The 21590-nt window shown below is 53.5% G+C and overlaps 5 protein-coding genes across 5 annotated transcripts; 4 read left to right on the top strand and 1 right to left on the bottom strand.

Moving 5' to 3' along the window:
• Nucleotides 1–172: 172 nt before the first annotated feature.
• Nucleotides 173–7750, top strand: PG997_009818 (1-phosphatidylinositol-3-phosphate 5-kinase FAB1; the record flags this gene model as incomplete). Its single annotated transcript, XM_066814133.1, is given in 6 exon segments — nt 173–533; nt 604–1572; nt 1587–1882; nt 1912–6906; nt 6962–7566; nt 7618–7750. The coding sequence occupies 6 exon segments, from the start codon at nt 173–175 to the stop codon at nt 7748–7750; spliced, it is 7359 nt and encodes a 2452-aa protein (XP_066666095.1).
• A 642-nt stretch (nt 7751–8392) lies between these two features.
• On the top strand, nt 8393–9918 carry PG997_009819 (uncharacterized protein; the record flags this gene model as incomplete). Its single annotated transcript, XM_066814134.1, has 2 exons — nt 8393–9701; nt 9740–9918. 2 exons carry the CDS (start codon nt 8393–8395, stop codon nt 9916–9918), a joined length of 1488 nt encoding a protein of 495 aa, XP_066666096.1.
• Nucleotides 9919–11298: 1380 nt separating this feature from the next.
• PG997_009820 (uncharacterized protein) lies at nt 11299–13381 on the top strand (the record flags this gene model as incomplete). Its single annotated transcript, XM_066814135.1, has 5 exons — nt 11299–11481; nt 11544–11580; nt 11642–11712; nt 11780–12156; nt 12274–13381. 5 exons carry the CDS (start codon nt 11299–11301, stop codon nt 13379–13381), a joined length of 1776 nt encoding a protein of 591 aa, XP_066666097.1.
• Nucleotides 13382–13840: 459 nt separating this feature from the next.
• Nucleotides 13841–16562, bottom strand: PG997_009821 (uncharacterized protein; the record flags this gene model as incomplete). The annotated part of the gene is made up of 4 exons (XM_066814136.1): nt 13841–13946; nt 14028–15739; nt 15800–16111; nt 16176–16562. The coding sequence occupies 4 exons, from the start codon at nt 16560–16562 to the stop codon at nt 13841–13843; spliced, it is 2517 nt and encodes an 838-aa protein (XP_066666098.1).
• Nucleotides 16563–18866: 2304 nt separating this feature from the next.
• Nucleotides 18867–21047, top strand: PG997_009822 (histone acetyltransferase subunit 3; the record flags this gene model as incomplete). Its single annotated transcript, XM_066814137.1, has 2 exons — nt 18867–19332; nt 19552–21047. The coding sequence occupies 2 exons, from the start codon at nt 18867–18869 to the stop codon at nt 21045–21047; spliced, it is 1962 nt and encodes a 653-aa protein (XP_066666099.1).
• Between the last annotated feature and the right edge of the window lie 543 nt (nt 21048–21590).

The following is a 21590-nucleotide window of genomic DNA, read 5'->3' on the forward strand; positions in this document are numbered from 1 at the left end:
GAGGGTCTCGACTCTTCGACAACGATTCATCAGATCCAAAACCGTTGAAGCATAGTGCGCTATGGTCCGCGACCCCTAAATAATTCTCTATCACCGCTATGCTGGTTTTCTCTACTTTCGTTCCGATGTGCCTGACCGGCCTGCTGTAGTAACGGTATCACTGCCAGCAACCATGTCTGGCAAGAACGTTCAATCCCAGCTGTCGCCTATGCTGCTGGCATCGCAGTCCGAAACCAGACCCCGCCGCGATTCTCTCGCCTCGGCCTCTGCCATCTCCTCCCAAGCTGATAAAGAGCAGCTTGCGCAAGCACTCGACAAAATCCACACTTCGGCCAACCGACGCGATGTCCTGACGACCTTCAACGATCTCGCCCCGCCCCCAGACGCTTCTGCCTCGCCTGAAAGCAAGGGTTTTGCCGGCGACTTGGTTCAACATGGCTTTAGCGGCCTCTATTCCCGCTTCAAAGAGGCCGTTGGGGTCTCTGGAAAGAGAAAGCCACACTGCAAGACGATGGCGATAGTCAGGACAACGCGTCCAAAAGGAGTTTTAGTACCACCGCCACTACTTCCAAAGCTTCGATGGCCTCCTTGCCCCGTGTTGAGACCGGTATGACGAGTTCAACCCTCAACTCGAATTTCTCCGACCCCACCGTTTCAACCGTCCCGCCTTCGGGGCCCTGCCGAGTGAAAGCCAGTCCCAACAACATCAATCTACCAAACCCTCTTCGGCGACAGGATTGTCCGCCTCGGCTACATCAAAATCAGCGTCCTCTAGTCGCCAAACCATCCCCAACCTCACCAAGGCATCAGCTACCGTGGCTCCTGTGACGGTGAGTGCCTACAAAGATGGGCCCTGGGTTGCACATTCGTCGCGCATTGAAGAGGGTTCAGCTCGATCTTCCGGGCAGAGGAAAAGCATTGGAAGAGCGAGCGATGGGCCTTTGCCAACAACGGCAATGGAAGGGTCGAACAAGTACGATACCTTTGATGCCAAAACCGCTGGACTGGGGGCGCTGGACAATCTCTCGATTCCTCAGCACGCAAGGCTAGGGTCCGATGGCAATCTGGACTCCCCTATCAGCCCCGTAAAGGGGTCCATATCATCTGCGGCAGGATCGGTTCACTCAGGCAACCAAGACAACCGATCAGCAGCGCCAGCACGTGCGACTGCAAGAGATGCCGCCAGGCGACCTGCTGTCATCGATCGTATAAGTGGTTCTCGTTCGCGTGGCAGCCATTCGAGGTCATCGTCTATATCTCAGAGTACTGCTGAGCCCAGTGTTGTCAGCACCTCCGCCCATTACAAAGTACAGCACGATTCGTTTGGGCGAGACGACAAGCCCCAACGCATGAAGTCAGGCGGATACAAGATCCCCGGCACTACCACACACGAAGGAGCCCCTGAAATGGTAAGTGCCACTCTGGAACATATGCGGAAGCAAGTTCTCAGCAAGGACTTTTGGATGGCGGATGAAACGTGCAAGGAGTGCTTTTGTGCGGTGCGCCATTTACCGCTTTCCGTCGCAAGCATCATTGTCGAACTTGTGGCTGCATCTTTGACAGCAGATGCACGTCCATTATATCAGGCCAAAAGTTTGGGGTGCAAGGCACTCTCAGGGTCTGCAAAACATGCCTGGAAATCATCAGCCAGCGCGAGGATGGGAACATGTCCGATGATTCTGCAGATGATTCGTATTTACCAGCAATCTTCCGTTCCAATACAAAATCAGTGACCTTGAAGCTTCCCAAGTCAGATAGGGACAGTGGCAGCATATCTGAGAGGCCCGAAGAAGAAGACGAGGACAACAGGACCCTCACTACACCAATGATGGCTATACCTGCTACGCGAAGGATCAACGAGTCGGCGGACCGTAATTCTGCAGTGTTGGAGATCGATGCGCCCTAACTTAGTCGTCCGAGCTCTTCAAGATCTCTCAAATCGTTGGCTGGGCGGCCACAGTCATCCGCCCATGGTCACCGACGCCATCATTCCAAGCACAATTTCTTGAGCAGGTTCAAGGCTGCTCCCCCGAACCAGAGGACAGAGCGCCGTTCCGGCGTTCGGCCAATGAGGAAATGGCCAAGAAGAGTGGCCTTCCCGCCTTCCACGATGACAACGTTATCGACCCTGATCTAGCTCCGTTCATGTCGGATGAGTCTAGTGGGGATGAACAGATGAGCATCTTCCAGACGCTCACGAGCAACGAGCCCAACCCTTCCAGCTTTGACCAGGACAAAGTGAATTTTGGTCCTTACATGCCAAACCGAAAGAATCGGACCAGGGCTCAGGCAGATAAGAGCGTCAGTGGCTTCAGTTTTACTAGCCGAGGGTTTGATGACGGTCCAAGTTCGTATAGGAGGCCATCCCGACGGCGCAACATGAGCACGGCTAGTGCAACCGGCCATCATCTACGGTCTCCCAGACCGAAAAGTGCACACCTGCGGGTCGGACCGACTAACTCCACTGATACGCTTTCTCTTTATGACAACCCAATGCAAGGTGATCTACCCCGGCTCACGCGAAGCTCCTCGATGAAAGGCGACAATGAGCCCAGAGTAGAGTTGAACCCGGCCAGCTTGCTGCATGTACGAAAGCTATTGCGGCAATTACTTGAAGACACCAGTGTACCAAACGCCAATGCGTGGGAGAAGGCCCTGATCCCAATATTGCTCAAGTGCACCACCTCTGTTGATCCTGATATTGAGAATGGGGATGACATCGACATTAGACACTATGTTAAACTCAAGAAGATCCCAGGCGGAAGGCCAGGGGATACTAGTTATGTCTCTGGGGTTATTTTCACCAAGAAGCTAGCGCTGAAAAGCATGCCTAGACGCATGACAGGACCTCCTGTCGTAATCGTGGGCTTCCCAATAGAGTACCGCCGACATGCCCAGCATTTTCTGAGTCTTCAGCCAGTTATTGATGAGGAGAAAGAGTTTCTCAGACGGATCGTCGATCGACTGCTGGCTCTTCGACCACAGCTCATCTTGGCTGAGAAGTCGGTTTCGGGTCTGGCACTGCAGTACCTTGCCGAGGCCAACGTCGCAGTTGCGTACAATGTCAAGCCATCAGTACTTTCGGCTGTTGCACGATGCTTGGACACTCCGATTATCTCTTCCATAGACATGCTCAGTCTCCCGCCAGGCCGATTAGGCGTTGGAAAGGCTGCTAGTTTCGAGGTAAAGACATTTGTCAACGAGGACATACCCGGGAGGAAGAAAACCTATGTCTTTCTTGCAGGAAGCCAAGAACAGCTGGGCTGCACCATTGCGCTGAGAGGCGCTCCGACCTCAATATTATCCAAGATCAAGCGTATTACCGAGTTCATGGTCTATGTTGTTTACAATCTCAAGCTTGAGTCTTGTCTGATGCAGGACTCATCTCTACAGCTACCGACGAGCGAAGAAATGGCCGCAGGCTACAGCCAGCCCACCACTGAGAGTGTGCTGTCACTGAAGACACAAGACTCGGCCACGAGCAGTGCGCGACAGAGAACAATGTCTTCGATGACAATCGATGATTCGCCTCAGACTCAAGACTCTAATGCGAGCGCAGCCGTCGCTCCAGCAGACCCCAGTGTTTCGCACGCTTTGCAGCTGACAGATACTCTGGTCTCGCTCCACGATAATGATGGCCGAGCTTCCAGCGACAGCCTCGTCCCTGACGATGTCCCCATGCCTACGTACTACAGCGACATGGTTGCAAAATATCAGACGAAACTGTTATCAGCCTCGCCGTTTGTTCGGTTTTCTCAGCCGTATCTGTTGATGAAAGCACGCGAACAAGAGCGGAGATTGGTCCACCTGAAAAAGCTGAGGGATCAGGACGTGGTGGAAGAGAGGGCAGATGACGAGAAGCCCAAACCTCAGAAATTCCAGCTGATCAAACCCCAAATGGTTCATGAAATAGGCCAGAAAGCACCCCGCCATATCATGGAGGTTTTGCATGCCGTTCATGATGCGGAGTACGACAAAGCTCTCTACAACTACCAGACCCAGACCAGGCAGTGGGAGAACTATATTCAAGGCAATTTGGATTTGTTCGAGCCATACGCTCATCAGAATATTGTGGTCCTCCATTCGGTTATCTGCACCGAAACAAAAATCCCATGCGTTGAACCTGGCCTGATAGCGATAGCCTTCTACGACGAGCATGCCGAGGAGAGCCCCACTATGGACCCGGACTGCACCCTGGGACAGTATATAGAAGATGTCTGTTTCGGCGCCGACACGATCTGCGCAAGTACCAGTTGTGACAAGAAGATGCACCAGCACCATCGTACCTACGTCCACGGAGAGGCTCGAATCACTTTCTTCATCGAGCAGGACACACGGGGCAATCCACGCCGTGAGAACATAACAATGTGGAGTTATTGCAAGTTGTGCAAACGTGAAACTGCTGAGATGGAAATGTCGAAAGGAACCTGGAAATACTCATTTGGCAAATACCTGGAACTGTCGTTCTGGAGTAGGGGCACGCGACTTGTCAAGTTCGAGGGTGATGATGGCTGGGAATGTCCCCATGACCATCACCGTGATCACATCCGGTATTTTGGCATACACGACAAGGTTGTGCGGGTACACTACGACCCCATTGATCTCCTGGAGATCATTGTCCCACGAGCTCGCATCACTTGGAAGGTTGAGCACGACCTTAACCTGAAGAACGATATATTCACCTCCTGCCAAGACAGATGGGCTCGTTTCACAACTTCAGTCAAGGCGAGGCTTAAGGCCATCAAACTGGACAACATCCCAGTGGAAAAGTCTGAAGCCTGCAAGACGGAGATGGAAAAGATGAACAAGAAGATACAGGAGGAGCACGTTGCGCTCATTCGCAAACTTCAGGACGCATACATGAACTCGAAGTATTACGAAGTCATTCCACTTAATGTTGTCCTTCGCGAAATGTTGGAGAAGGTCACAGACTGGGATGCCATCTTTGCAAAGTTCGAAGTTGATTTCCTTCCGACGGAGAAGGATATTCGAAGACTTACAATGCTCCAGCTTCGGAAGATGTTTACGGATGAGTCGAAGGAGTCGTTGTCTAGTACCGATACAACTACGGAGATGTCGGAAGCCACCGACCTGACCGAAAAGAGTTTTCAAGCAACCATTCCTGAGATTGGGACGAAGCCCGGTAGTCAACCGCAGGATCCGGACCCCTCACAGCTCAGTACGAGTGGCCAGGTTGCACTCTCTCAAAAGTCTCAACCTCAAGCTGTTCCGGCCACTCCAGCTGAGACCCCGCTCGAAAGAGTTGAGCCTCTAGACTTAGCGACGCCCAAGGATGTCATCACTCCTTCGTTCGATTCAAGTCTGGGTGGATCGGTGGAGCAAACACCCAAACCCCCGGAACCAATATCCAGTCCGTCTACAAATCAACCAGCGACGCCTGCTGAAACACCCGTTTCTCCTACGACACCAGCACCTTCGGCGTCTGTCACCGAACAAATCGAACAGCTACGCCGTAAACAACAAGCGGTAATCCTTGAAGAAGCCAAAGGTGTGGCGGCTGGGGAAGGCGACATAGCGAAGAACGCGCGCGAAACACCAAAGGTTCCTGAACGTGCTTCGTCCCGTAGAATGGGCTTGCACGTTTCACCGCCAATGGTTCGCGCCATATCGCAGCCAGTCAATAACATCCCAGGCGTATCGCGGTCGCAGTCTGGGGTTGGCAAGACATTGTTTGCGCTGGGCAAAGACAAAGGCAAGACCCCTACTTCCGAGATGCCCCCTGGAACAGATCTACGTAAGGTACCTACCAATGAGGCAGTCAAGAACGACAAGAAGTTGTTTGGTCTGAGGTCACGAAACAGTGTCAAGTCGTCCATCCCGCGATTTGTTGGCAAGAAGAAGGACACCACAAGGGTTTCTACCCTTGCTAAGCATTTTGAGCAGCTCAGCCGAGAATTTGAGAAGGAGCGAAAGAAAGATCAGAAAAACCGCGCAGCTAAAATGTCTTACTCAAGAGCTATCCTTCAGCGGTCATCTACCAGAGCAATCGTTGAAGTGTATGAGGATCCCGATGAGGCTGCGCATGAGCCCGGTCCAGGCGTTGACGACTCATTGCTCTCAAAGGACCCCACGGATGTGAAGACGGAAGGTCATCATAGTGCGGCCGCAAAAGAACCTACAGATCCAATGGAGCTTTCAAATGAGGCTCCTCTGTCTCCATTGGCGGAGAACGCCCCCGCAGAAGAGCATACGCCCGAGGCTGAGGCAGATGACCAGACACATGTTACAAGCCAAGCGCCAACCGATGACGAGCAAGGAAACAGCGACACGGAACAATCTCTACTGGAGGGCACAATCGAGGAAATTGCCGATTCGATTGACTCCAGTACCGAGATTCCCCTCGAGTTGCCAAAGCAGGACAAGATGAACTTCATGAAAGTGCTTACCAACTTCTGGGCTGAGAGATCAGCCAGTGAGTGGCCAGCCCTCGACTACCCCCTGAATGCTACAGATCACATATTCATTGATTCGGACATTATTGTGCGGGAGGATGAGCCGAGCTCGCTCATTGCATTTGCTCTAAGTTGTGAAGATTACAGATCGAAGGCAAGCAGGTTCCATGGCCAGAGAGGAGGCTCACAAGAAAGCTTCTCCGACAATTCAGCTGATTATGGCTTTGGGGAATGGACAGACGTCAGTGACGAGGCTCTTGAAGCCAGCTTTGTTCGAGAGACGAGCAGTCATCTCAAGTACCAGTTCAACGAAGGATCGGCTAAGATGCTTGTCAAAATATTCTACGCCGAACAGTTTGATGCTCTAAGACGCAAATGTGGCGTGGCACCCCGCATCGTGGAGTGCCTCTCTCGGTGTCTGAAGTTTGACTCAAGGGGCGGCAAGACCAAGTCGGTATTTCTGAAGACTCAAGACGACCGGCTCATGATGAAGGTATGTCATACGCTTTCCTGATTTTGTAGGCAGTTTACTAATCCGTTGTTCCCAGTCGCTGTCGCCAATTGAGACGTCTGCCTTCCTCAAGTTCGCTCCGTCATACTTTGGTATCATGGCCGAGGCGTTGTTCCACGACTTGCCATCTGTCATTGCTAAAATGTTGGGGTTCTTCCAAGTTATTATCAAGAATCCCGTAACCAATACAGAGATCAAGCTCGACCTGCTCTTGATGGAGAACCTGTTCTACGACCGGGCCCCTACCAGAATATTCGACTTGAAAGGCTCCATGAGAAACCGCAAGATCCAGTCGACAGGAGAGCAAAACGAAGTCCTGCTGGACGAGAACATGGTCGAATTCATCTGGGAGTCGCCACTGTTCGCCCGAGAGCATTCCAAGAAGCTGCTGCGTGCGTCCGTGTGGAACGACACGCTCTTCCTTGCGCGACAGAATGTGATGGACTACTCCCTCATGGTTGCCGTGGACGAAATCAAGAAGGAGCTGGTGGTCGGCATCATCGACTGTATCCGGACATACACATGGGACAAGACACTCGAGAGCTGGATCAAGGGACGAGGATTTGCTGGCGGCGGTCGAAACAGGCCAACGGTAACGAGTCCCAAGGAGTACAAGTCCAGATTCCGAGAGGCTATGGCCAGGTAAGAGGACTATCCTCCCCTTCGAATAAGCAGTGGCTAACAACAGACTAGGTATATCCTGCAAGCGCCGAACTGCTGGCACCAGTTTAATGTGCCGGTGCTGGCTGCGCGACCGCATGTGCCTGGTAACATAGGAGGGGATGAGCCGGTTATGATAGATCCTGGGGCGCCTCCTACCATGTAGATCAGAATTCCACGAGGCCGGGATTGACGCTTTATGACTCTCGTTTATACTACGTCTTTTGGTTGTTTTTGACACGGCGCGGCGTTTTCAATTAGCGAAAAGGAGGGACTGTTCCGGTTGGTGTTTAACAAGGAATGGTTTCATTACAGCAGCGTGGTGAGGTTATGTACATAATATAGCTAGAGTGCGTCTGACTTTACGATACCCTAATGATTACCTAACCTAGGCGTATGGGGTATCAACCCCGGGTTTCTACATAGCGAGTAACGTTGAGACATGCCCCGAAATACTCGCGATGCAACATTTTATTGCAACAACAGCGTGTTTGCCTGCTTAATATCTTTACCTGCTCGGCAAGTAGAAACATTTTGTAGAGGTGTACGGTTAGGTGCCTGTTACTTCAGTGGTCTGCGCAAACTCAGTGCGACTGGACCTACAAAGCCCCACTAAATTGGAGTTCTCATAGTGCCTGAGGCTCTGGTTAGTGAGCAAGTGAGTGACCTCAATTCGCCCCCACTGCAACGTCAATTCCTCATTATTCACTACTGGTATTGATATCAGACGATCGACAGGCCAGACTATGCATCTCGACTATGCTTGACCATCTAGTCTCATAAGATCTCTATTTCCAGAGGAACAAACATGTCGATAGATCTCAACTGGGACACGTTGACCGGCGGGCCAGACGGCGATGCTCTGGCCGAAAGCATCCGGGATTTCATCCACACCAAATTTCAGGCCGTCCCGCTCCCGCGCTTCATCAAGTCGGTGACCGTGCATGATTTTGAATTTGGCAGCATCCCTCCCGAGGTCGTGCTCAAGGACATCTGCGATCCGTTGCCGGACTTTTATGAAGAGAATCCGGATGCCGACGACTTGGACGATGATGATGAAGACGAAGAAGATGAAGAAGACGCTCGGCCCGGCACTGCTAGGGTCGCAGGTCCTGGCGATGAAGGCGTTTCCGATGCCATCCGGGAAGCCGAACGGCGCCGCAAAGTCGAGCAAGGCAGGCGGCTCGGCTTGTCGTTCGCTTACGGCACACCTGGCAGCACGCCGCCTACCCCAGGTATAGGAGGGTCGCCGCATATTCACACTGCAGGTCTACGAAGTGCTCCTGGCACACCAGCGGATATGGGAAGCCCCTTCCTAGGTCTATCCACGCCAGGAATACCCGGTGGTACCTCGAATATGCATTATTTCCCCTCGCACATTGCAACAGGCTGGTCGGGCACGCAGACACCACTGGCAGCTGTGGCCAGTGCACAGCATCTGAACGGGTGGTTGGACTCGACGAGCAATCTGTCATCGCCAATAGACAGAGGCCAGCGACCTTCGTTCTCTTCTAACAATACCTGGAACAATAAGGGGCAGGGCTATTTTGGAAATGGTCGAAAATATTCGCAAGGTTCCAACAGCGTCGGAGATGTCCAACCTTCGTTCTTGGCGCCAGCCACTCCCGGACAGCCTCTACGCGAAAAGCACAGCGTGTCCACTATGGCTCCTACATCCGCCGAGGCGTCGCGGCCGCCGACTAGGGACGGCCCCAACTCATCGGCACCCGCTGGGCGGCGCAGCTCATCAGTCGCTGTAGATGATTATAATTCAGCAGAGGAGGATGCTGCAGACTCTGGTGGACAGCGGCGCCGCAAGTTCTTTCGCGAGCCCCGCGTCGAAGATATGCAGGCTGTGTTCCGGATCAAATACTCAGGGGATATCAAGCTCATGCTCACAGCCGAGATCCTGCTTGACTATCCGATGCCCAGTTTCGTCGGGATCCCTGTCAAGCTTAACATTACCGGCCTTTCGTTCGACGGCGTGGGAGTCGTGGCGTACATCAGGAAGAGGGTTCACTTCTGCTTCCTAAGCCCAGACGATGCACTCACTGCCATTGGGGATGATGATGATGACGATCCTGAAGAGTCTAATGGCACGGACCAGGGGATGAAAGGTAGTACTACTATACCAAAGGAGAAAAAAGCATCCAAGGGAGGGCGGATGGGGGTCTTCTGCAAGAGATCAAGGTTGAGAGTGAGATCGGGCAGAGAGAAGGCATGAAGCAAAGCCTGAAGAATGTCGGCAAGGTTGAGAGATTCGTCCTTGAACAGGTTCGCAGAATATTCGAGGAAGAGTTCGTGTATCCCAGCTTCTGGACGTTTCTGGTTTGATGTACAGGCGCCACTTCACCGTCGGGGAGCTAGGACAGCTCGGCACCGATAATCAAAAAGCCGATGGGATTTCCAGTCGAAATGTGGCAAAGCCGCAAAGGACTGTGCAGACACAGCGTAGGAAGTCGAGATTAGAGAGAGAATGATCGAGATCCGGCCATCGCAAACATACTACGTCGTACGACTACTTGGACTTCCGCCGCGAAGGGGCACGTTCGCGGTTGTTACTCAAAGTTTAACAAGCGCGATACGTCACATTTCGGGGCCGTCTCAAATTACTCTGAAATCGGGCTTCATATAAGATTAGGGGCAGGCTTCGAACCTCAACTCATTCCGACTTTTCCACTCTCTGAACTTTGCCCAATTTTCATTTGGAATTCTGAAGCTGCATTTGTTTTGACCGACCTTTTGAGCCCCTCGAGAGAAAACATTCGGAACTTCGCAACGTGCGTCGTTTCCAGTCGAAGCACAGCATCTGCAGCACTACCGCTTCTTCGCATACAGCACTTACTCGCCATTCTGCGAAGTCCTCGGATCATATCGATATCCAACGCTCTGCTTTCTTTGCCAGAGGTCCCTCTTCTTATCTTGTGTGCTATGGAGAAAGTGCCGAGCATGTCGGACATCTAGCAAACACCAACACATGCATGATACACTAAAATGGAGAACAAAGGTTATCGTGTTCTCGACGATGCTAAAGCACGGCAAATCCGTCCCTCACTATGGGAAAGTTTCCAAGTAGGCAATTTTCCCATCCCTTTAAAGCTGGGATGACCTAAGGAGAGATATACGACCAAGAAGACGAATCTCGGCATCGAGTAGTGACGGACTCATCGATGGTTTTCCCACTGAAATCAAATCGTTCTATCATGCCCAGCGATGGTCGGGTCCAGCAACAAGTTCCTGACAGGCGGAAATAAGATATAGCTAGCTGTTTCCGCCCTGTCAGACATACTTAGCGCACGCTCTCTTCTATTTGGCGAAACCGCCACCAGCCACACGGGACGGTGCACAGCGCAAGTACGAATACTATTCACCATATCAGATGACTGCGGCAGGCTTTATGAAAATCTACGGCATATCCCGTCCAGCTTAACCCCCAGTGCGTTTGGAGCCCAGTATCCGGTTGATCCAGCGTGGCGAGGCCGCATGGGACGGTGATCGACAGGAACTATGGTGGATCATGTATGTCCATGATTCATTCAGACTTCGGGCCCGGGCTATGATACGGAGCCATCTAGATACGGTAGCCACGTGCGAGCCTATAGGCGGCAGTATCTAGTATACATACTACTGTCAGCCCTGCCGATCTCTCCCCTCGCATCTCCACCCTTTGGTAGCAGCACTTCACGATGCAGTGATTCGTTGACAGAGCCTACAATGGATATCAGCTCCGCGAAGAACCCCGAGCTCTTTTCTACGGAGTCGAGAGCGGCCGCCGTCATCGTCGGTGTCACCGTCCTCCTCCTCATACCCTCAGTGGCCGTGGCCTTGCGTTTCTATACGCGCCGCGTGCTTACTGGGAGAGTCAGTTATGATGACTGGATATCGCTCGTGACGCTTGTTAGTATTGCCCCTGACCTGAGGCGTGATCGTGGAAACCCCCGGCGACTAACTTCGCCCAGAACCTTGGTTTCGCCTGTGGTATCACGATTGCCTACAGTAAGTGTCTCCCAGCACATGAGTATGCACGGTGAGTAGATTAATACTAAACTCCATTTAGTGACCCGCGTCGGCCTGGGACACCACATTGGAGCGATAACACAGTCCCAAGGCATCCAGGAATATCTCAAGGTTCGTGGATTGCTATTTGGCGCCTTTCTAACAGGCTTTCTAATGCTACCGTCTTTCGGTGACGCAGGCGTTCTACCTCTCTGTCGTCTTCTACAATACTGGGATCATGTTCGTGAAGCTCAGCTTCTTGGCCATGTACTACCGGGCTATGAAAGCACCCAGGTGGAGAAAAGTGGTGGCGTTCGTTTCGGTTGTCGTCTTCGCATGGGAAGTGACACAGGTGTTCGCGGCCATTTTCTTCTGCAAGCCCTTCCCGAGCCACGGAGAAGAGAAAAACAGCCATGTCAAGTGTGTTCCATACCTGCCCGAGTGGTACCAGAATACGGCAGGCAACATCGCCCTGAACGCAATCATCTTGCTCCTGTCAATACCAATGACCTGCAGCATGACGCTTCCTGTGGTGCAGAAGTTGGCCTTGGCCGCTATCTTCTGTTTGGGTCTTTTGTAAGTCGGCCCCCCTCCGCCGATTCCTGTCTTGCTCTCCTCGATGGAGGATTGGACATCGCAGCTAATCAACGTGCACTGAGATAGCACATTGGCAGCAAGCATAATTCGAATCAGGTTCCTTGGACTGTACATTGACACGACCTTCGATAACGTCGATGCAGCCATGTGGTCACTTTGCGAGATCGGCTCAGGGCTGACGTGTGCCTGCCTGCCGACCCTCCGCCCCCTTGCTGCGCGCTACTTCCCCAGGCACTTCAGCTACCAGCGGGCCGGACTGCTCGTTCTCAATCGACACGGCAAAGCGATACCGCCTCCTCTCCCCTTGCACCAGCGGCCCATGTGGTACGGAGCCGACTCTCCCACAGTTGGTTTTTACACGGGAGTGCCGCTCAAGAATGGAAAGACAGCGGCGCGAAGCATCTCCACCGAGCCTCTCAGTGCGACAGTCGTGGGCGAGGATGACTACCATGAGGTACAAAAACATGTGCTCGCTGCAGACTCTCCAAAGGCACATCAACACATGTCGGCGCAGGGGCCCAAATATCCCGCGACGACGACGACAATGACAACGACAACGACAACGACAACGCCGCAGCGGCCAACTCTATCACGCCTAATATCTGAATCCTCGTTACGGCGGCATAGCACGCCTGAGGGCCCCGCCGATCGAACCGAGATCATAGTCATAGGGCTCCAATGCGTCCAATCGGGCGAGAGCCACGACTTTACTGACGGCGGCGGCAACGCCGTCGTCCAACAACCGGGCTCGGTCTACCGGGGCTGGAGGAATAGCGAGGTAGGCTCTTTCGGCACGGAGCAGTATCGGCCACTGGAAACAAGAACAACAGCTTCGGCAACGACCGTGCCGGTGGTACTTTGGGACGAGGGAAGGAATGGCTTGCCACGGTTTCATAACCATAACCATCACCGTTCCGATTCACCACATAGCTTGCAGCAGGGCCGCGGAGCGGGTTTCAATAATTTCAATATGGATATTCAATACGGAAATGGGGTCGAGGGTGACCCTACAACCATTCATTCAGGGGGGCTGATGATGCCGACAACACCAGATACTCCCAACACTACACAGAGCTACGCCGACGCAAGCCGGGTGGAGGAGGCGAACCTGGAACATATACAAGACAGCAGCAGTAGCAGCAGCAGCAATAGGTCACGCAGTCTTTGGAGATGGCAAGATAGAAAACACGAGAATTGCCAATGATACATGACTGGGGATAAAAGTAACTGATATCAATATTACCTACATCAATCCCTTCCTGGACAATGATACTCTCTCTTGATTACACACGCGTCTACTACACGTAACTCCTGGGATACCTTGTCGTCTATGTGAACTTCATCTTTGAGCCGGACGTAGAGTATGAGCAAACAGCTGACACTTAGTTTGTTGTTTCACATTATGAATGTGTTTTCGTATTTTACCACCATGACAGATAATGGGCACCAAGACGACAAAAGCACTGATATTAGAGACTGGTTTTATATTCTCACATCTGGCACTGCCGTGGCTATCTATACTAGATCGTTTTACTTATTTCCTTTTCTCATAAATTCATCACGCTCAAACATGTCAACGAATGGTGCGAGCTGGCTCGTTTCCAGACTCTTTCTTACACCGGATATCCAAAAACACACGTACCCCTTATCTCTATCAACTCACTCAAATCTCCAAAGGCTCCATATCAGTGGCCTCGAACGAAGAATCCGGCCCTGGCGTGGGAGGCGCCAAGTTGCTCGCCTTCGTCATGATCCAACAGGATGCATACCTAATAAGTTGTCGTTAGTCTTCTGCTCACCAAGCCGATCTCGGGGGTAAAGGTAGGGAATACGAGGGATAAGATACTTACATGTTCACACGATCGATGCATTTGCCACCCTTGCGAGACCCATGGCACTTGGCCGAGAAGCCGTGCTCCTCAAACACCTCGACGTACCACGGCTTGAGCCCCGCCGAGCGCAGCATGACGCGGCCACCCATCTTGAGGGCGCGGTTGAGCTTGCGGATCTGGCGCGCGGCGGCGTCCGTCTCCGGGTCGAACCAGTCCATGCTGTCCATGACGACGGCGACGGTCAGCGTCCCCGGGGCGATGCGAGCGATGACCTCGTCGATCTCGTCGGTGTGGATTCGGAGGCCGTCGAAGGCGCCCTTGCGGGAGAGGCGGGCGTGGGCCTGCGGGGACAGGTAGTCCGGGTGGCACTTCTTGGAGAACTTGCCGTCGAGGCAGACGAGGTAGTACGGGTTGTCGCCGGGGATGTGGGTGCTCTCGACCATGGGGTCGAGGGTATCGACCATGAAGTGCCAGATGGCGTGGGAGCGCGTGTTCTTGGCCGTGGGTTTGGGGCCCGTGACGACGTCCGAGACGGCGTGGTCCGCCTCGATGACGGCCAGCTGATTCTTGGGCACGCCGAGCGCGGTCCACAGGAACGATTCTTGGCTCACGACGAACCTCGAAACGAGGCGAGACAGCAGGGCCGGGCGGATCTTGTTGCGCCAGATCTCGCGCTGCTCGTTGAGCGTCTTGGACGCGAGCAGAGCCTTGACGGCGGACCGGCAGCCAAAGACGCGGGTGATCCAGCGGAAGATGCGGATGCCGTACTTGGAGCCGCCGGTGTCGTAGAGGCCACCCTTGCTCTTGGTAAAGATGTGGTGGTTGCTCAGCCAGTACTGGAAGGCGCGGCTCGACAGGTGAGGCGACATCTTGGAGATGAGCAGAGAGCGGAACTCGGGGTGCTTGCCCTCGCCGAAGATCTTCCAGAAGTCTTCATACTCCAGAGACGAGAAGGCGGCAAGTTTCAGCTCCAGCAGGTGGTTCTGGGTGGGGTTCAGGTCGACGACGTGGATCCTGGCCGGGCTCTGGAGGGCATACGACAAAACATTGTCACCGGCGGAGCAGATGCACAGAACAACGTCGTCGGACTTGAGGTTCAGGATGCGCTCATCGACGCGAGTGTCTTCCCAGGTGAAGGCATAGATGTACTCATCGTTGAACTGGGTGTGCTTCTTCAGCTGGTCATCGTAGTAGATGCGCCAGTGGTGGTTTTGGTAGAAGAAAGACGGGAGGGGAAGGTTGGCAGACAGGTTCACGACCGCAGCGTCAAAGGCCTTGGAGTGGATTTCCGGGGCAGCTCTTTCAACTGCACGGGACAGAGCGTTCGAGTGGTTCTTGGGATGCAGGTAGGGAGACTCGGTCACCAAGGCGTCAACCTTTTCCACAATTTCGTGCGGCAAGCTTGACGACATGGGGCGCTTGTGCGTGCCCACCCAGATGTAGTAGGGGATATATCCCAATGCGGAATTCCGGTTGTTGACGTTCAAGACCGTACCAAAACGGTACTCGAGGAAGTCTCGGCGACCAGGCTCCAGAGCAACACGGTCGATGTCAAACCAGGCACGCCAGAAGGTCCTGGGGATAAAGTTCACGTGGCGGTCGGTTACACCGCCAGTGTAGTTGCGGAAGCTAACGTCCACTGAAGATTGCACGTAGAAGTCAACAACACCGACTATACCTTGAGGCGCCAGAAGAGACGGGAGCGAGTCGATGACGGAGTAGTAGTCGGGCTAGTAGCACGAATTAGACCGGGGTTTTGTTTTACAGGACAAGCAATAAATTGCACTTACGATCATGGACAGGCTGTAGGACATGGTGATCAAGTCCGCACCACCGTGCTCAGGACGCTGCTTGGAGAAGTAGCTGATGTCGGGGGACTTGGGCGCACGCCCTCCCAGGCTAGGCTCATGGTCCTCGAGACGGAACTTCCTGGCATCATCACAAACCACCTTTACGTTGTCCCATCCCAATCGGGCGAAACGCTTGCGGGCTACTTCGCAGAGGGAGGGGGAGAAGTCGACAAGATAAACGCTGGAGAAGAAGTTGGGGACGTCGACGAACTTGGCCATCGCTTCGATGTTGAAACCGGTGCCACCACCGACCTATAATGGATCATGTCAGCTGGGCTTGGGCGAATAGCTTACGGTCACAGTGTCTCTGACTTACATCAACCCAGATTCTTCTCTTGTGCTCGGATGAACCGCCGTCCTGTTTTGCTCGATAGACGAGCTGGGCGGCGGCGAGTGCCAGCATGTCCTCTCGTCCCTTCAACAAGGCGCCTCTGGTCACATCATATGCACCAGCCTGGGTCTTGTAGAAGCTCTCGAGGGCATCTTGTTGGTTGCCCTTCTCGCCAACGCTGTGTGGCTTCAGGAAGCAGCCGTAAACGAAGAGCCACAAGGCACGGGCGAGACCAGGGTTCTCATCGTGCTTCTTGGGCTTCGTGAGGATGGAGGATAGGCAGATGCCCAGGAAGGAGACACCTGCTAGCCCAGCCAGGTAGAGTTTGGTCTGAGGGTCAATGGGTAACATGTTACCACCAGGAAAAGCCATGGTACTCTCTCATTGCTGTTAAGGCAACGAGCAGGGAAATGTTGGGTCGCGGTGTTGAATACGACAACAGCTGGTAAAAGTAGAATGGTATACCAGAAAAGAAAAGAAAACGAGAGAGAGACCGAGGAAGGCAGACACGAGACCCAGAAGAAGATATACATAACCTTGGGCACCCTTCCATACCGGCCGGGGGCCAATGATACCCCTCCAATTGGTCGCATGCTCATCGTGTCGTACGCGTGCTCACAAGAGGGGCAAGCGCCTCTACGACATGGGAAGATTGGCTTGACGAAAGTCGACCTGCCTGATAGATAGGTAGTCGACTTCTTTCCCACCAAGACAAGACAAGACCCTGAACTTGACATCAACCCCACCAGATCCAAGTGCCCCACCTCGATAGGCCCTCGACTTTGTGCTTCAGCTCGAAGATCAACGAACGCGGGATTATTGACTGGGGGTGGTCGCAGCCAATCATAGAAGCACATGGCTGAAGGGTCTGGGACTTGTTGCTTGACCTGGTCCTCCTCCCCGACCACCATGACCTCATTTGTCCATTCCTAGACTCCCACTGCCTAACGCATGTGAGAGTGTGGGTAGGTTAGAGGAGCTGCACGTCTGTCTGATTGGAAATACCTGCCCATTGCCATGCAAGGCCGACATAACCATGCAAGGCCGTCTATCGTGTTCTCGCCATTGAAGAAGAAGACCGTGTCTGTCCAGCGAGTTGGGAGTGCCTATTGAGTGGCCAGGCATCGGCCGACCTGCATATTGCAACATGCGACTGGACAGAGATTGGTTCCTGGTGCATACATACCTAGACTGATTATAGACTGAGACACGGCGGTTCTTGATTGGCGACAGGTCCCATTGCGTGCATCTGCACCTTGAGGACCCTCTTGCTCGGTTAGGCATGTGGGGGCCCCCAGAGACATCGTACGAATAAGAAGAGCATCTCTGGACACGAGGCTCGACGCGTGAGGCTTGCTGGACGACCGCCCAAACATCGACGCCTTCGACTTACATGCAAAGACTTGCGAGTATTGTATCTCGGAACTGCTGAGCGCTAATGTCTCCCGGTGATACCTCCGTCCTCTTCCGACACGACATAAACCATTCCCTGTCCCTGGATCCGGTCTCGCTTGTTGATCGCCACAATGGTAACCGGAGGATTTCGCGCCTAACGGCAGGATGGAACGACTTCATCGCCTTCAACAACCCCTCAAATGCGTCGGGGGCCGCGCAACGAATTTGGCCCCTCCAGTAGACCGACCATACTGGGACGATGAAGCTTCGAGGTCTCGGGTGGGAAGCTAATATACTCCACACGCATGCGATAAATACCTAACGTTCGATGCTTTCAGCCCCAATACGAAGAGAATCAATGAACAAAATCAAATTCTGCTTTCCTTGCTCGGGTAAATCGTGGGTTGAAAGCGCCATTGTGATTGTTCACCAGTCAGCTCACTTCGCATGTCTCAGACGGTAACAGAAAGAGCATCTGCCACGGTTGTTTCGCTCTGATCGATAGCTTCCTCTCGATCCGTACAAGGTGCCTCTAGATCAGTGATGTAAAGCATAGGTAGCGACTTGGCCAAATGAAGGAAAATCCAGATAGACAGGCTTCATTCTACTCCAGGTCAGTGCTACATGTATTGAACAGTAGTCCACCTATTGTTCTGCATTGTCGTTCCAGAAGAATTACCATCAATACACGAGTCTTGCATCAGATGGATAAGAACAATAGTCTCTGTGAATATGAGAGCATTCAGAACGATCATCATACGACACAATAATCTCTGCATGTGCCTACCCAAGTACCAATTCGTTCTTATCGTTACTCGCACATCGTGAATACTTGCATAGTATCGTTACATGGCGATCTTGGATCTCACCAACAATTCGATCCCGTTCAAGTCGTCTACCTCACTCAACCAACAACACTGGATGCGTCTCACACACACAAGGTATGTTATGCCGGAGCGAGGTGGGCCTTCGAGTTTACCCCAACTAGCAGCAGGCGGGCTGGCAGGGATGTCGTATCCAATGGCGCTATGCACATAGCATACCCTGCACAGTGCATCTGCCTGCACGCCCGGAGGGACAGTTAATCCGCAAGCACCCGATAGCGATCCCCTGTCGCTTGTGTGGTGCAACGCGCAAGCAAGCCGCATTGCATGGATGGGATACGATTGGCGGCGCGCGCTGACGACATTCCAGGCTCATCCTCCATGACATCTCCTTCACCACCAGGGCATCGATTTACATAGTACCTGCCGCTCGCTGCCTTAGTTGCGATAGCTGAAAATGCCTCCCGCTCCCAGTCAAAAGGGGACTGGGAAGAAGGCGTCTGGAATAGCCCGGCAACGAAGTCGCAATACCACCCCGAGTGCTGGTCCACCCCCTGGCGCCGCCAGCGCCGGCATCCCGCCCGTCGAGTACATCGACACCGAGTTTGTAGAGCTGCGACTAGAGTACATTGCCGACCTCACCGTCGAGAGCTTCACCGGCTCCGATGCATCCAATGCCGTAATCCCCGACTCTAAAAGCCTCGATGGCATGATAAATAGGCTAGGAAAGCTCTCGGATCTGACCGAGAAGCAAGGGCAACTGTTCGACCGCGGCATGCGTCTGCTTGCTCCCATCATCAAGCAACACAGCGCTGATGCGGCGAACAATGATGAGAAGCCGCACAAGGAGGATGCGGCCAAGAAGGCGAATAAAAAGAAGAGAAAGGCAAACGATAGCCTGGCGCCGCGGGAGACGAATACAGGTATGTATCTGGTCTGGTGTTTTGATTGTGAAGAGGGTGCACATGGCTTCCGTTTTTGCATTTGGCCATTGCCTGGTTACGTCTTTTTCCTGTTCATCCACTCTGGACTTTGACATGCTTTTTTGGCTGCCCCAAAGCCACCACTCTCTTCCTGTATTCCTTTGCTGCATTAAATTTGCGCATTACTACAGAAGACCCGATTTAACAAACCATTTCCAGAGCGAAACTCCCCTCTTCGCGAGTCGTCAGGAAAGGGCAAGCCCCGCAAGCTGTCCAGGGAGAACGATTCCGCCAGCTCCTCGCTTTCCCCGCCAGCCGAGAAGATGGAAACCGGCGACATGGACGTAGACGAGAAGACCAAGAAAGAAGGCAAGGAAGAGGAGGAGGATGAGAGCTCCGAGGACGAAGGCGCGCCTCCACCTCGCCAGGCACCACAGGCCCAAACATTCGGCGAAGACCCGTCTACCTTCCCCGACCCCACAGTCTACGAGATTCGCGACGTCAAGCCCGGAATGAGCGACGACGAAAAGAAGGAGATCTTCTCGGTGGCCGTCTTTCCAGAGACGGACCTGGGTGACCAGATTGCGGGCGATCCGCCGGACAAGGACTTTAGTAGCGCCAAGCCCTCGAACCAGATCAGCTTCAGCACCTTCTCTACCTACATCGAGCCCTACTTCCGTCCATTTGCCGAAGAGGATCTCACCTTCCTACGAGAGCGCGGAGACCGCGTCCAAGCCTTTGTCATGCCCAAGCGGGGCAAACGTCACTACTCGGAAATCTGGGCCGAGGAGGACAATTCCATGTCTATCGACTCGAACTCCCAGACGAGGGACAAGTTGGCACCTAATCAACCGCGCGGCAATATCGACAACATGGATGACGAGGTGGCCGAGACCGATAAGCTCTCTGTCGGCCCCATCCTTTCTCGACTGCTCCAAGCGATGCGCCCAGAGGCTCGAGTCCAAGCCAGCGAAGACAAGCCCATGGTCAATGGAATCAATGGTGAATCCGAGGTCAAGGAGGAACCTAACGGCGAGGTTAACGGGGCATTGAATGGAGAGGAGAGTAAGAGCATCCCTCCGGCATCTGCTATGCCAGAATCGTCGACCGAGGCCTGGAAGAAGGCGACACACCCCAAGCTGGACTACATGCAGGTTGATGAGCGCATCAAGCAGGAATTGAGACACATCGGATTCTTGCCACAGGATGGATTCGATGGCGAATACGATGGCCATTACGATGACGAAGTCGCGGCGCGACTGCGTCTCTTGCAGGAGCGCCTCCGCGAGCAGATCCTGATCAACGGAGCGCGCAAAGCTCGGCTGACGGACCTCGTTAAGGAGCGCATGGCCCATCAGGAATACCAGACCATTCTGGAGGATCTCGACTCGCAAGTCCAAGGCGCATATCTTAAGCGGACACGCACCATGGGCAAATCTAAGAAGGCGAAGCGTCCCGGTGGTGCGGGTGGCGGAAGTCATGCGGCGAACGCGGCGGCGGGTATGGCGCGCCCCGGCATTGGCGACGTGACGAAGACGCTGATGGAGCGCCGCCGTCGATGGATCGATAGTATTGGTACGGTCTTCGACGATGAGGCGCTGGGCAAGGTCCCTCGGTCGACGGACCCTGACAGCACCGTCTTCAAGCCTGCGGTCATGGCGGATCTGATGAAGGCCGAACGGCGCGCCTGGGACGAAGAGATAGAGGAAGAGTAAAGCAAGCGCATTCGGCCAAAGTGACTCACTCCTGTGGCCTTGCGACGAAGTTACGGAAATTGTGTTTGCGGGTGTATAAGACTACATAATGATACCATGAATGGCGTTGGCGGTTGGGACTGGCATTGCTTGCACGTTTTAGAGGAGATAGCTTCGCCTCCGATGCGACGGAGTGAATACTGAAGATGAACATTTCTGCTCGTGTATCTACTTTGCTATCGCGTTGGCTCACGGAGTGAATAGATTGATACTCTCAGTCGTGGTGCACGCACTTGAATGCATGCTTGGCGAGGCTTGTTGGTGATGTCGACTTTCGTCGTGATGTATCGTATCATGCCACGGCACGGCAACTAAGGTATGCATTAGCAGGAGGATTTAGGTAGTCGTTACCGGGCGCCCTATGAGCCGTCGTTGCGTTATCAGTACATGCATGGCGCATGGCTTGTGAGGCAGTGCGCGGGGTAAATGCCATGGTCGTTTAAGCTTAGCTTCAGTGTCTCGCTATCAGCTCGTCCCCCCTGTGGACCCGGCGCGGTCTGAATT

Source organism: Apiospora hydei (assembly GCF_038363865.1).
Source record: "Apiospora hydei strain CBS 114990 chromosome Unknown utg000007l_segment0_segment0, whole genome shotgun sequence".
Taxonomy (NCBI): domain Eukaryota; kingdom Fungi; phylum Ascomycota; class Sordariomycetes; order Amphisphaeriales; family Apiosporaceae; genus Apiospora; species Apiospora hydei.